A 15,549-nucleotide genomic window follows, 5' to 3' on the forward strand; every position below is an offset into this window, starting at 1 on the left:
TGTCATGGACTACCCTCATGCCAAATTAGGTTATGTTTTGACATGGTAAGATTACTACCTATTTTTAGCAATTCATGTTAAAATTAGCAGGAATTGAATAGAAACTAGATTTGAAGAATCCACATCAGGCCTTGTACTTTAAATATACATCCTATTGAGTTTGGCTCAGTTTGGATTAGTTTTGGACCAGTTAGAGCCCATTTTTGGCTTCTTTAAGAGAGAAAAGCTCTAAATTTGTCCAACTCTGTGAAGCAAATTTGGGAATTGAAAAGCAATTTTGACAAGGCTATATCTTTTCTCTCAAAGATATCTTTTAGACATAGCCTGATATGGTGATAGTCTATCCATTGGAGTTCGAGCTTATCAACTCACCATCTTAAGAAGAGCCTTAGAGAGCTTGTATGGACCAGGCGAAAATAGCCATCTTGAGAGGTAAGTTTCCTAAAATTGGTTGTTGGTACTCCTCAAGAATTTGTTTTGAGGACTGAGCATATGGCTCAATTCCTAACCTTAAGGAGCATCCACACCAAGTCTAAGTCTGTTTTGACTATTATTCACGAGAGAGAAAAATAGAAGAAAATTCAAAATTGAGAGACAAAGAGGGTCCCATGCACACGAGAGAGCAATCAATGCATCAACATGCTGCCCCCTACTGCATTTCAGCAGAAAATCAGCAAAAATTTGATCGCATACCGGCGGAAAAACCTGCAAAAATGTATAAAAATACATTTTTAACCATAAAAATGCTCTAAAAAATTTTAAAAAATTAGAAAAAATTCCTTAAAATTCTAAAAATTTAGGGAATCCATTCTACCAAAAATATCCACAGTAAAATATGTGGTATTTTTGTTTAAAAAATTTCATTAATGCTTATTTTAAACCACAAAAAATAAGAAAAAATAGCATTAAACTCACGCAATTTCCTCGGAACGTCGATTCGTCCATTGAATAGTAGTAACATGCGTTCCAATCGCCATATCAACGATCCACGTGCAAATCATCAACACAAATCAATAAAATAACATTTTTATTAGTAAATATTAAAATTTACTTCAAAGAAAATGCCAAAAATTACAATAAAAAGAAAAATCAACAACATTTACTAGAGATTGCTATGATACACTGTTAAAACCCTAAGATCTCTCTAGATAATTGTTATGCATAAATCAGGCATAAACTTATCTACCTGACCACCCCCGAGCCCAAAGGATGCACACATGAATTATAATGAAATACATCATACCTTTACCTTGATGTCCCATACCATCAAGAGGTATAACTCCAATCGAATAGCATGTAGCTATAGTGTGAAATGGTAGGTGAGTAGTTATGATCCTCTACACAAGAGAGCATAACATAACCTAGTCTCAAGCTAACATCAAGAGACCATAGCCTAAGCCTCAAGATAACATAGCCTTAGCGTCCAAGCCTCCAAGCCTCCCTTGAGTGTGCCCCATGCCCCTATTATATAGGAGGGCCCTCAAGTGACTCTTGACTCTCCATTTCCCATGTGTGACCCTTGGATGCCTGACCCTAACCTTAACCCTTAAGGTTAGTCCTAACCCATGCTCCACTAGAGCTTGTTCCCATGCTTCCATGCTCACAAGCCTAATGTGGGTTAGCCTCCTAGTATATGCACACATAATGTACATATAACATAGTACAAATAATGTACATATAACACCCACCACGAGTGCACACAATGCCAACTGGGAGTGGTGTAGCAGTGAGAGGACTCATGTTCCTCCACCGTTGGGGATAGACCAATTCCAGTAGAACCTCCAGTTAATCCTACACCACCAGAGCAAGAATGGTATTTGCTATAAGGATGGCAAAAGCTATCACGAGAGCCGTTGCGGCCAGGGAATCTCCAGCTCCTATGGTAGCTTTGCCACATGGACCTTGAGAAAGGGAACATGATAAAGAAAAATTTAGAGTCTGGAGTGTATCCAAGGCTATGCACAAATTCAATGGGACTGGAGATGGCCATGGCCATTTAGAAACCTTTGAGAAACTCTGTGAAGCTTTGGATGTTAATGATGATCCCACAAGGATTGGAGCATTTGGATTCACCCTAGATCATGAGGCTGCCAAATGGTTCAAAACTTTGGAACCAGAAGGAAAAGTAACTTATGAAGATTGAAGCAATCCTTTTTTATTTCTTATACCAAGACTGGTGCGAAGTAAGCTTGGTGAACCAGCTCAATACTCTTAAAACAGAAACAAGAAGAGATGATTTGAGAATATATCAATAGAGCTAAGTATCTTTATAACACGTGTGAACCTGAAGACAAACCTAGCTAGAAACGATTGATCTTACTCTTCTTAGAAGGTTTATGAAATGAAAGATTGCATGATATGCTATATGCACGAAGGCGCGAAAACTTCAATGAGTGTGCATTGGATGCCATTGATTACAATGATAACTTTATCGAACTACTTAAAGAAATTCATGGCTCTAATGCATCATTCAAAATGAGATCAAGAAGTGATAGATCAGGTGGATGTAGGAATGATGAAAGAAAAGAGGACCCTAATTTGATTGGAAAACTACTAATGCAATTCAAAGACAAATTTAAGATCATTCCAAAAGAGGCGGGCAATCCCCACCTCTATCCTAAGAGGGACATGATTTGGTGTGCGTATTGCAAATCCAATCATACGATAACGGAATGTTCTCACACTTAAAACCAAGGCTGAATCTATGGTGTGGCTACTGTGCTCGTATGGGTAATCATGATACTAGCCGATGCTATACATTTAATCCAGCACTCAAAGCTAACTCGGCAACATCAGGAACCCTGGCATAGCCTACTCCTCATAGACCACTTGCTTTACTGGCACCACCGGTGGTTAAAAAGAACACAAATGTCACGGGAAGTAATATTAGACTTGCTGAAATGCCCCCACCTGTATTCCCTCCTCAACTAGCTCCACCAAGAGTCCTATTCACTAAGTGGGAGCTGAAGATGAAATAACCTCAGAGACTTTAGTGCCTAAAATTTCCTATAAAATGTTTAGAAATGTGGTGCCAAAGAGCACAAGGAAGAGGTTGGGAGTGAGTAAGGTACAAGGTCATCTAGCAAGTTGCTACATCATCAAAGCTAATTTGTCCCACATGAGCTCAAGCAACTTAGTAGCCACCTCATATAAAAGGGACACCTTCAAGCAATGTAAACACAATAAACTCATCTCAAGCAATATCAAGTAAGTCCATTTGGTTACATTTCTTATTCATCTCTTTTTAGTTATTCTTTACTCTTGTTCATGTTTTAATCATATTTAGCATTTGCTTTAATCCACCTTAGTTTAAGCCTAGCCTTGGTCCATGTTTCTCAACATGGTATCAGAGCCGCGGGCTCGCTAGACTTGGCAAGGTGAATAGATTAAACTTGCATTATTCTAGGTTGATAGGTTGCATTAGATCTCTGTTTTCTACACTTGCTAAAAGTGGTCTCAAAAATAAGGACTGCGACACAAGAAAGGAGATGGATGGTCATGAAAACATGATGTCTTTTGCTTCAGCATTAGGGTAATTAAGGGAAAAGAGAGAGAGAGAGAGAGGTACGTAGAAGATCTTGGTGCTCATCACATCAACAGCTCAGACGAAGAGAAGTAGAATATATGCTAATTCATCAGCAGGTCACCAGTAATATGCCAACAAGCTTCATATAACAAGCCAAAGGCATCAACCATAGTTGCGCATCAGCACCATCTTGTGAGCAAAGTGGTTCATCAAAATCATAGGTGACCCAAGTGGCCAAACAAAAGTGGAGCAGACTACCATAAGCATAGTTTGTGAAATGCAGCCAGTTATAGTATAGCCAGTTGAACGCAAGACTACACACAATAAAACTGCTCAGAGAGGGCAGTGAGTCTAGCAAACATTAGTAGCACAATAACATCGCCATCGTCATTTGTCAAATGTAGAAGCAATCGTCCACATCGCCAAATAATTACAACAGCGCAACACTACAGGTAATGGCTTCCTTGGTTGTGGTCGCTCCTAGAAGTGCTCGAGTTGTTGAGGCTTTACCTTGTGAAAACATATGTGGTCTCAAGGCCAACACCCTTCAATTTTGCGCAGCCTGCATGAGCTCCATGCTGGTACGGAATCCTTACAGCAAGAAGGCTCTAATCTTGGAGCAAATGCTTGCTGGCTTCCACAAGCAAAGTGCTGAGGAACTCTGGAAAAAGAAGGAAGATAACCATAACCTGCAGTCATCATCTCCCAGCAGCAGATAAGGTAGCATTCTTTCTTTGTGGTTCACATAAAATGGAAAATACACTAAGGTTTGAAAACCTTATAATGAAAAAAAAATCACATATTCTCTTTTAGAGGTTATTCCAATGGAGGAAATTGGAAACTTATGGTGTGAGCCTTGAATACCAATGCATTATACAATTTGAGAAATGTGGTGCCAAAGAGTACAAGGAAGAGGTTGAGAGTGAGTAAGGTACAAGGTCATCTAGCAAGTTGCCACATCATCAAAGCTAATTTATCCCACATGAGCTCTCAAGAAACTTAGTAGCCACCTCCTATAAAAGGGGCACCTTCAAGCAATGTAAACACAATCAACTCATTTCAAGCAATATCAAGTAAGTCCATTTGGTTGCATTTCTTGTTCATCTCTTTTTAGTTATTCTTTATTCTTGTTCATGTTGTCTTAATCATGTTTAGCATTTTCTTGTAATCCACCTTAGCTGAAGCCTAGCCTTAGCCTTGGTCCATATTTCTCAACATGAAATACATGGGGAAAATGCTAAGACTCCTGAGTATTTTGTAATCCCCCAGGCTCCACTATGGTTGTATTTGATGAATATAGCAGCATCAACACAAAGAAGAGACTAGACGAGCCCCACTCTCTTGTTATGCATGAGATGGACCTCATGCATAACAAGAGCCCCACTCTCTTGTTATGCATGAGATGGACCTCACATAAAAGCAGAGTGTCCGAATAAATTCTACAAGGATAGCCCAGTTGCACAACAAATCCAGTTCCTTTGGATAGATGGTGCAGTGGTTGTGGTATAGAGAATCTACTTAAAGATTACCCTTACTATACCACCCAGCCTTCTACTAGTGGTCCTCCTAGACCAAGAACAGCTTTAAACATGCTGGGAGTTCTTTGGGGAAGGAAGGAAAACCCAATCTTGACTCTGGTCAATGTAGTACTAACAAGAAGAGCTCAAGCCAAGCAAACCCTAGAAAAGGAAACAACTGAAATTGATATGGCTTCCAATAAAAATTTCTTTTTTTAAAAAAAAGAGAAGGAAAAACAACAAGAAGAGTAGTATCATGGTTGGTAACGACAAGGATAAAGTTGAAATCCAAGATAGATCCGAATCATCTGCTTCAGAATCATCTCCTTCTATCCTTGCCGACGATGAAACTTTAAACTATACCAAAAAAGCCATTGATGGTAGTTTAGAATAAAATCTGCAGAACCTGCCTAAAAATTAATGCAATATCCTAACCCTGTGGAAGAAAAGGAATGCCTTAAGGCAGCTACAAATTTGGTTAAACAAACTCAATTGGAGTTAGAGAGTGTGTTTGGGCAAGTAAAAACACCCCAATCTTGTCCTCCTGCACCACTCTCGGTAATATCAGAGATGGATGATGAAGTCTTGATGGTGCCAAACTCTGATTCTAGATCCATCAAAAGTGAGAGAGAAGTGAGAATAAGGAATGAACATCTAATGCGCCACAATAAAGTGCAAGGTAATCTTCCATGTAAACAAAGAAACATAACTCTTCAAGAAGAGCAAGAATCCCTTCCTTAAAATTTCCATGAACAACAACGTAACCAAGATCTCAAGGATCTTTGGGAACATACAAATCCTAGATATCCTCAAAGATCTAAGGTGCCTTCAATCATTGATGCAAACTCTCTTCCAAGATCTTGGAAATATGGATTTGACCTTGATTCCCTTGTGGGATCGGGAACTCTGCCTCAATATCTTGGAAGTGAGGGTCAAGAAACAGAAAAAAGTTTAATAATGGTCTCTTTACTGTAAGGTCTATATGTTTTTCTAAAGGAAACTTTGTCCAAAGATAAAATCATCACCCTAGGAAGGTATAATTGTTGCAGAGAATCTTGTCTACTCCTAGTCATCACTATTCCTTTAGGCCAACTCTTACAAGGTAAGCCTGCCATGTGGTATGATGTACAAAAATGGCTAAGTTGATGCCTTAGGGCTAAGATAGACGAGACTAATGATTAGGACAATGAAAATTCAAATTCGGATCAAGAAGGAAGTTTTTCGGAAGTTCCCATTAATAAATTGGGCGAATACCAATATTATGAAAGAAAAGACATGAATGCTACACTTTCGATCTCATATAAGGGATATAAAATTCTAGCCATACTTGATGGCAGAGCTGAGGTGAGCATAGCCACTAAGACATGTTAGGAGAAGTGGCGAAAGCCAAAACTTGATCCCACTAGTGTGTTAGTTAAGATGATGGATGGTACTCTTGAATGACCATTTGGCAAAGTCAGTCGACTGCGCATGGAAACATGTGGCAGAACTTTTGAGCGTACTTTTGTTATCATGGATCTCCCAAGGCCAACTAACTATGATGTTATTTTAGGAAGGCTATTCATTAGACGGTTGATGATTCATGACTAGGGAACTAATAACATTTACCTTCAAGAAGAAGCCCTTGACTTTTTGAAAACATGGCAGGCTTCAACTCTGGAATGCCTACACTCAATTTGAACAATCTACCTTCTTTCTCCCCCTTTCCAATTAACTTGCAACCATTTTGAACAATCTTCCTTCTTTCTCCCCCTTTCCAATTAACTTGCAACCGTTTTTTAAGTCCTCAACAAAACAGCCATGTTGATTGAACCTGACTTGCATTGCTTGATCCACCATTTGACCAACCGATGCAAGACTCTTTGTGATTATTGGCACATACAACACATCTGACATGGTTTTTACTCTGCCATCATACATACGTGATGGCACACTACCAACATGTGTAATAGGATGTTGAATATCATCCCCAGTAGCAACATAGCCCTGATGTGTAGGCGCCATCCTGTCAAACCACTCACCATGGCATGTTATGTGATTTGACGCTCCAGAATCCATATACCGAATATCATCACTCTCCCTTTGTGATGTCATAGTACCTATTACATGTTTCATGGCAAACAAGTGCTCCTCATGTTCTGCATTACTAGATGATGCATAATTGCCATGCTGCACTCTTCCACCACTGAAGTCATTCTACTTTTTATAGCAGTCTCTAGCCATATCCATATGTCCCATTTTACCAGAATACTGACTCTCAATGTTACTAGCATTCTGTTGCGGTGTTTGCCATCTCCCCCTGCCTCTAGATACAGATCTTTCTCTAGCATGAGGGTGAAAACTACGACCACATCTAGCATCGAATAATGGTTGAAAATTCTGTTGAGACTATGGTGATCGATCCTGCCAACCACGGCCACCTACACGTCCTCTTGGGCTCAATCTCCCCTTGCCTCTAGCACCACAATGAGTGAAAAATACTTGATCCCTTGAATTTTCATTTGTGCTAGATGAGGCACCTATTCCAAGTTTCATCTCTTCTACAATAAGCAATGAAATCAGCTCATCAAAGTCTGGGGGCTCTCCACCTCTAACCCTGATAGAGGTTTCAAATGCCTTGTACTCTTTACCCAAGCCATTCAATGTAATGGTTACCAAGTCATCATCATCCATAGGAGCACCAATAGATGCTAGTGTATTAGCACATTCTTTGATCTCTTACACATAATCATTTACACTTCTATTGCTTTGAGTCACACCATGAATCTTCTGCTTCAATTACATCTTCTTTGGTGTTGTAGTCATATCATACAACTTTACCAAAGTATCCCATGCATCCTTGGGATTTTGTGTGTCCTGTATATGGTATAACATGTTGTTTGTAACACATATCGAGAAGTAATGCAACACTTTGAAGGCTCTCTCTATCCAATTTCGATGTGTTGTAAGCTGGGCAAGTGTTGCATTCATTTAGGGAACCCTTGGCTCCGCCTCATTGCCTGTCACCAAGTTCCATAGGCCTTTGCCTTTGAAAAAATTTGTCATACGATACTTCCAAATGCGAAAGTTGTGCTTGTCAAGCTTCTCACCAACAATTTTATTACAGGACTATTACTCATTTTGTTTACCATAATGTTCACTGAGGATTTCCAATAATTAACTCAAACATGCACATACACACATAAACCTCGGCACCAATGTTGTCCACACAGCCCAAAATTTTTATGGCAATAACTTCTTGGACTCAAAAACATTGTTTGAAAATGCTGAAAACAACCTAGCGCCGCGCACTGGCAACTCAAATCCTGCTTTGCTTGTGTCAAATCGCCTGCAGTCTGCTCAAGGGTGTTTAGCTTTGCTTACCTGTGGTCCTTAGCTTTCATATCTATTGAGTAGGGGTATGTTCCCAGCTTCTCTTTACTCCAAGCTCCAATGGATAACCTCTTCTTTACTCACTCACAAAACCCTAATAGAGAGCACTAGGCTCTGATACCATGATATAAACTGATAAAGAGAGAGAGAGAGCAAACCCTAATCCATTAGTGTAACCCTAACCAAAGAGGGAAGCAATATCCACTCTCACATAATGCATAATAGAAGAGAACTACACACCACACACTAAATGTGATGTGTTCACACACCAAATAATCCTATCTAATCTCCACACACTGTGCGGCCAGCTGGACGCGGCCATTTATTATCACACACATGCTGCTATCTACCATGCCAACACATATCGTGCCTAGCACTAGCTGTCATCGAGCTTGTAATCTCAACACCTCAACCTTGATCTTGAAAGTGAGAATCATTTCTTACAATATGTGGGGCTCTGTGCAATCCTATGATAAGTTAGCTCAACTCTTGGAGAAGATTTGAATCAAATCACCCTTTTTCATACCCTTGAGACAATCAGAGGAGCCAATGATCAAATTGAAACATCTTTAGAAGAGATCTCCTCCGAAAAGATGACTTGAAGTGTCAAAAAGAAGAAGAATAAGCTTTTGAAAAAAGTTGAAAAAGAAGCAAAACAGAAAACTTGGGAAGAGGAACAAGTTGAAGAAGATGTGTCCGAAATTCCTGAGTATTTCAGAAACTATAACATAGGAGAACACATTGTTTATAGTGAAAAGGCCAAGAGAACCAAGGAAGAAAGTGTAGGACCCTCATATGAAGGACCTGCTAAGGTCAAGCAAGTTAATCTTCTTGAACCTAGTGAAGAGCCTAAGCCAGTTTAAATTGCTATAGACCTAATAGAAGAGGAGGAGAAGGATCTTATTGATCTTTTGAAGGAATTCAAAGATGTGTTTGCCCGAAAATACATAGATATGAAAGGAGTGTCACCTGATGTGTTTGCCTAGAAATACACGGAGTGTCACCTGGAAGTATGCAAGCACACTATTCCTATTATGGATAATGCTCGCCCAGTAAGGCAACGGTCTCATCCTATAAATCCTAATTGTGCAAAATTAGTTCGAGAGAGGAACTTGACAAGCTCATCAAAGCTAAGTTCATTTATGAAATTGAGCACACTGAATGCGTTTCACCAATTGTGGTTGTGCCAAAGAAGAATAAAAAACTCAGAGTGTGAGTTGACCTAAAGAAAGTCAATGCAACCACAGTTAAGGACCAGTATCCTTTGCCATCTATTACAGAACATGTATTAGAGAGTGTGATTGGAAAGGAGGCTTATAGCTTTCTGGATGATTTCTTAGGCTACAATCAAGTTCAAATTGATCCTGGTGATCAACATAAGACAGCTTTCATTACTGAATGGGACACTTTTGCTTACAAGGTTATGCCTTTTGGTTTGACCAATGCTCCTGCAAGCTAATGTGTACAACTTTCTAGGACTATCTAACAAAATTTCTTAAAATCTTTATGGATGATCTGGCTATAGCATTACTTTCGAAGGAACATTTAAGTTGCTTAAGGAAGGTGTTTCTCAAATGTAGACTCTATAGAACCTCTTTGAAACTAGTTAATTGACCTCACAACTTCCAACATTGGATAAAAACTCTCTTTTTTCAACCAATGAAAACAAGAGCAACTCTTCTTCACATATTCAATTAATTATAACTAAAACTTAAAAATTTTGAAGAGGTTTGTTTCAACTCCCATTCTTTTAAGAAAGAGTTATGAAAATCTAGGTTAAAGGAGACTTGTCTTTTTGGGGAACCTTGAGACAATGATTGCCACCATTACCAAAATGTACATTAAACATCAATATGTATGAGAAATAACGACTACAATTCATAGCCAAACTTTTTGGTGCTTGTTGTGGTGGTGGGGGGGCAATGCTGGAAGAAAGTGTTTTCTTCAACCCTTAAAATTAAAAGCAATGCATATGCTTAACTAAGATTTAGACTTGAAAATCACTACAAATGCAGAGATTTATAACTAAAATATCATCCCTTAAAATTAAAGACAACGTCTACTTCTAGGGGAGATTAGTGGGGAAATTACACTACAAACACAGGTGGTTTCAAAAAAAAAAAGTGTGCGCGCGCGCTATGTAGCACTGTGGTATATGCAAACAACTCGAGTCAGTAAGTGTGGGAGGAGTGATGGAAAAGGCAAGCTGTCTAGCGACGCCTGAAGGATGGCGGCATGCCAGAAGACAGCTCAAGTCGCAACACCAAGAGCTCGTACCCAGCGCTTATGGAAGGACTTCTTCAGGGATCCCTCCAATTGGCGGGACAACCGAAACACCAAAGTAAGTGGGTGCTTTTTCTTTTAGGCGAAGGAAGAAAGCTGCACTAGATTGGCGGTTGATGCGATTGAGCCCTTTCTGTTTTACAGACATACCCCATGGCCCCTGATTTCCACCACCGACTTACCAAGGACTCCCTATGGATGGACGAGAGTCACAGTCCAACTTGGGTTCAAGACATGCTCAGTCTTGAGAAAGCAGAAACGCCTTCGGCGCTTATGGGCATGCACAAAGCCCAAGAACAATTGAAGCAAAACAACAACAGTATATGTTGCAAGATGCTTAGCTTAGAGAAGGCACTTGCTTCTTTGGAAGCAGGTATGCCACCCCTGCCTTCCATTGAGGACTTTGCTTTCATCTTGCATCGATGTAGAAAGGAGAAAAACCCAGGGCATGTGCTCCGTTTGTATGCCCACATGCGTGAAAGTGGGCTGGAAACTCATTCATCACTCGGTAACGACCTTGTCTTGATGTTGGTGGAAGTTGGACGCATGGATGATGCCCAAGATGTTTTTGACAAGCTGGTGCATCGGAATGAGTGCTCGTGGAACTGTCTCATCACAGGTTATATTAAATGTGGGGAGTCACAGCGTGCTCTCGTCCTGTACCAAAAAATGCGACAGGATGATTCTCTACACCCTAGTTGCCGTACTTTTGTGGCCTTACTGAAGGCTTGTGCTAAGCTGAAAGATCTTGAGAGAGGCAGCCAAATACATGCTGACGTTGCCAGGAAGGGGTTGCTCAAAAAGGATGCTTTCATTGGCAGCACCTTGGTTGATATGTATGCCAAATGTGGCTCCCTTGCAAAAGCGCAGGAAATGCTTGACAAGCTTCCAGTTCGAGATGTTGTGTCGTGGACTGCACTGATAGCAGGATATGTAGAACATAGGCGTGGCAAGGAAGCACTCACCTGTTTTGAACAGATGCAGCACGAGGGTGTATCCCCAGATGCTGTTACCTTTGCCTGCAGCTTGAAAGCTTGTAGAAGCATAGGAGCCATGGACAAGGGCCAAAAAATTCATGTTGAGATTTCTAGAAAGGGTTTGGAAGGGCACCTTCTTGTTGGAAACACCTTGGTCGATATGTATGCTAAATTTGGCATCCTTGCTAAAGCACAGGAAGTGTTTGACAAGCTGAGAGTTCCAACAGTGGTCTCGTGGACTGCACTAATTGCAGGATATGCAGACCATGGGCGTGGTAAGGAAGCACTCGACTGTTTTAAACAGATGCAAGATGAGGGTGTCTCTCCGGATGCCGTCACATTTGTTTGCAGCTTGAAAGCTTGTGGCAGCATAGGAGCCACAGACAAGGGTCGAGAGATACATGCTGATATTGCCAAAAAAGGGTTGGAAAGCATCCTTGTTGTGAGCACCTTGGTTGATATGTACGCCAAAAGCGGTTCGCTTGCAGATGCTCATAACTTGTTTGACAAGCTTCCAGTTCGAGATGTAGTCTCATGGACTGCTCTAATTGCAGGATATGTTGAACATGGGCATGGTGAAGAGGCACTCCAGTGTTTCGAACAGATGCAAGACGATGGAATCTCCCCGGATGCTGTCACGTTTGCTTGCAGCTTGAAAGCTTGTGGCAGCATAGGAGCCACAGACAAGGGTCGAGAAATACATGCGAAGATTGCCAGAAAAGGGTTGGAAGAAGACTACCTTGTTGGAAATACCTTGGTTGATATGTATGCTAAATGTGGCTTGCTTGCAAAGGCACAAGAAGCGCTTGAGAAGATCCTAGTTCGAGATGTGGTCTCTTGGACTGCACTAATTACAGGGTTTGTGGAACACGGGCGTTGTGGCGAAGCACTTGACTGTTTTGAACAGATGCAACTTGAGGGGGTCTCTCCGGATGTCGTCACATTTGTTTGCAGCTTGAAAGCTTGCGGCAACATAAGAGCCGTAGACAAGGGCGAACAAATATATGCTGAGATCGTCAAACAAGGGTTGGAAGGAGACCTTGCTGTTGGCAGCACCTTGGTTGACATGTATGCTAAATGTGGCTTGCTTGCAAAGGCACAGGAAGTGTTTGACAAGCTTCCAGCTCGAAATGTAGTGTCGTGGAATGCACTAATTGGAGGGTTTTTGGAACAGGGGCGTGGTGAGGAAGCACTTGACTGTTTTGAGCAGATACAACAGGAGGGTGCCTCTCCGCACGCTGTCACATTTCTTTGCAGTTTGAAAGCTTGTGGTAGCATAGGTGCCACAGACATCGGTCGAGAAATACATGCTGAGATCACTAGAAAAGGCTTGGAAACAGACCTTGTTGTTGGAAACACGCTTGTTGATATGTATGCTAAGTGTGGCTTGCTTGCAGAAGCACAAGAAGTGTTTGACGAGCTTCTAGTTCGAGATGAAGTTTCATGGAATGCACTAATTGCAGGATATGCCCAGGTTGGAGAAGATGAAAATGTTTTCCATATCTTTGAAAGAATGATAGGAGAAGATACAAAGCCAAATCTGGTCACATTTGTTAGTGTTCTTAAGGTGTGCAGTCACACGGGTCTAGTGGATAAAGGCCAGATGTACTTTGAGGCTATGAGCAAAGAATTTGGCATAAACCCAACTCCTGAGCACCACACTTGCATGGTTGATCTCCTTGGTCGTGCAGGGCATGTCGATAAGGCGGTAGCAATGATCAAGATGATGCCGTTTCATCCTGGTATTGTAGCATGTCATACTGTGTTGGGGGCTTGTCGAAAGTGGGGCGATGTCGAGCTTGGAAGACAGGCATTTGAACATGCAGTGAGACTGGATGAAACGGACGTTTCAGCGTATATCTCAATGGCTAACATTTATGCAGATGCTGATACACAGGAGGACACTAACGAGGTTGATGCAGTGAGTGGAAAAACAATAATGGATGAAGCGAAGATATAGTTGGCAGAGCCTGGAGTGATGATTTTTCTGGCTTGAGTGTTTTTGTTTGGGGGGGGGGGGGGGGGGGGGGGGGGGCTCATGATGGTTTTCATCCTACCTAGCTGCTGGGTCGTCCTCAAGTTTCCATAAAAAGATAAAGATTGGATTCTAGTCGGCAGCTTCCACCACCTAAGCTGCATAATACTCCCCAGCTTCAGTTGCTCCCCTACCACTAGTACAGGACTAAGAGACCACATGAACAAACCTACTGATCAAAGAGAATGGTCTTCTCTCTCAAAATAACACATTCAAACCAACAAACCTAGTGATCAAAGAGAGTGGTCTTCTCTCTCGAAGTAACACATCCAAGCCAAGCAATAAAAACCTAGCCCAAGGGGGAGGTGGTGGCAACTTGTCTTGGTTTGGGCCCACTCACAGGTACCACAGCAATGCTTGTGGTATTTCCAATCGGCTGAATCTTTATTTAGGGTGGTTGGGTGGCAATAGCCTAAATGGAGGTGGCTGTTTGGTAAGAGAGGGCATTAAGAAAAAGAGAGATCATGTCTTATGGAAAGATGCATTTATTCTTAGGGACCATGTTTGGCATTGACGAGCTCCCAGCCTCGAGGCAAATCTGTTTAATCCCACCAAGGATATTGGGTTGTAGTACATAATTTTGAAAAAGCATTTTCTCAATACTCCACCATCATGTTGTTAATGCAGGTGACGAATGTGCTCTATTTTGTAGAGGCCCCCTCAACCAGTGAGCTCCAAGCCTCGAGGCAAATCTGTTTAATCCCACCAAGGATATTGGGTTGTAGTACATATTGTTGAAAAAGCATCTTCTCAATACTCCACCATCATGTTGTTAACGCAGGTGACGAATGTGCTCTATTTTGTAAAGGCCCCCTATATGAGGAGTAGCCGTTGTGGTGAGCACCCAGGCCCCCAGCAGTTTCCAGTTTAGACACTTGATGGTGGCTGAATTTGGCAAGATGTTTAGGAGACGGCTTTTGTAGACTTGGTACTTTGTCAAGTAAAATGCATGCTTGTGTGGACTATGTGGCGGCAGAAGTGAGTGCTGGACAGCAAACCGGGAGGATACACTATCCTAGGCCCGTTTGAAGATCCAGACAGTCTCAAACGGCCGTGGGAGCTGCACACGAAGTCTCTACGGGATCTCGTTGTAGTCAAACATGCTCCTAGTCGGATGATATGGTCGGTTGGTCATGTTGGACAAAGTCGTGGTGGGTTGGCTGGCGTGGTTGACCTATGTCCATATCGACCTTGGGCACTATATCTAGACTAGTTTGGCAGCCTTTGTTCATCATTGAGTTCATAGTGTTTAAGCACTCTTGTAACTAAGACATTTTCCAACGAGTCTGTCTAGATCGTATCAAAGCTCTTTACCCGAAGCACACAAGTGGATGAGTAACTGTCAGCCTGTAATTAAAGTTTGCAAGGAGTAAGATTGTTTATTCTCTATTTCTTTCTGCAATTCAGTGCTTTGTATTTTAAAGATCCTGCTTCTGCGGTTATTTTTTCTTACACATAATCCTTTGAACCAATGTCTTAAGGTCAAGAAGTACGTTGACTTTTAAACAATTCTCAAGAGAAGAGAACTTGTTTTTTTGAGATGGAAAAAATCTCCCAACCCTCTAAAATAGAGGTTGCATAGTTGGTTGATTTAAAAATTGTGAAGTCTTGACTCTCTCCAATGATGAAACTAGGAAGGAGTGTGGTCTCTTATTGACCTCTTAACTGAACTCAAATGGGCAAGGTTGTGAGTGTGAGGCAAGGTGTCTATAATACTTAAATAGGTTGTCTTTCAATGCTGTGTGACCACCTTCTTGAGGTTTATATTGTACAGATTATTCATAGATCTTTTAGAGCTCTCAAGAAACTGCAGATTCAAGAGATAGCTGGAACAAAAGC

At 41.3% G+C, this 15,549-nt stretch overlaps 1 protein-coding gene across 1 annotated transcript; it reads left to right on the forward strand.

Annotated features, from left to right (window-relative positions):
* Nucleotides 1-10,528: 10,528 nt before the first annotated feature.
* On the forward strand, nucleotides 10,529-14,463 carry LOC147636430 (pentatricopeptide repeat-containing protein At2g03380, mitochondrial-like). Its single transcript, XM_086801872.1, has 2 exons — nucleotides 10,529-10,756; nucleotides 10,843-14,463. Exons 1-2 carry the CDS (start codon nucleotides 10,643-10,645, stop codon nucleotides 13,633-13,635), a joined length of 2,907 nt encoding a protein of 968 aa, XP_086657998.1. The 5' UTR covers nucleotides 10,529-10,642; the 3' UTR covers nucleotides 13,636-14,463.
* Nucleotides 14,464-15,549: the final 1,086 nt, after the last annotated feature.

The sequence above is a fragment of the Cibotium barometz genome, chromosome 8 (assembly GCF_041138505.1).
Source record: "Cibotium barometz isolate CiBa-2024 chromosome 8, ASM4113850v1, whole genome shotgun sequence".
Classification (NCBI taxonomy): Eukaryota; Viridiplantae; Streptophyta; class Polypodiopsida; order Cyatheales; family Cibotiaceae; genus Cibotium; species Cibotium barometz.

Coding starts and splice junctions, on each gene's coding strand:
- LOC147636430 (XM_086801872.1), top strand. CDS start 10,643: ATGGCGGCATGCCAGAAGACAGCTCAAGTCGCAACACCAAGAGCTCGT. Junction 10,757..10,842: donor GGGACAACCGAAACACCAAA/GTAAGTGGGTGC, acceptor TCTGTTTTACAG/ACATACCCCATGGCCCCTGA.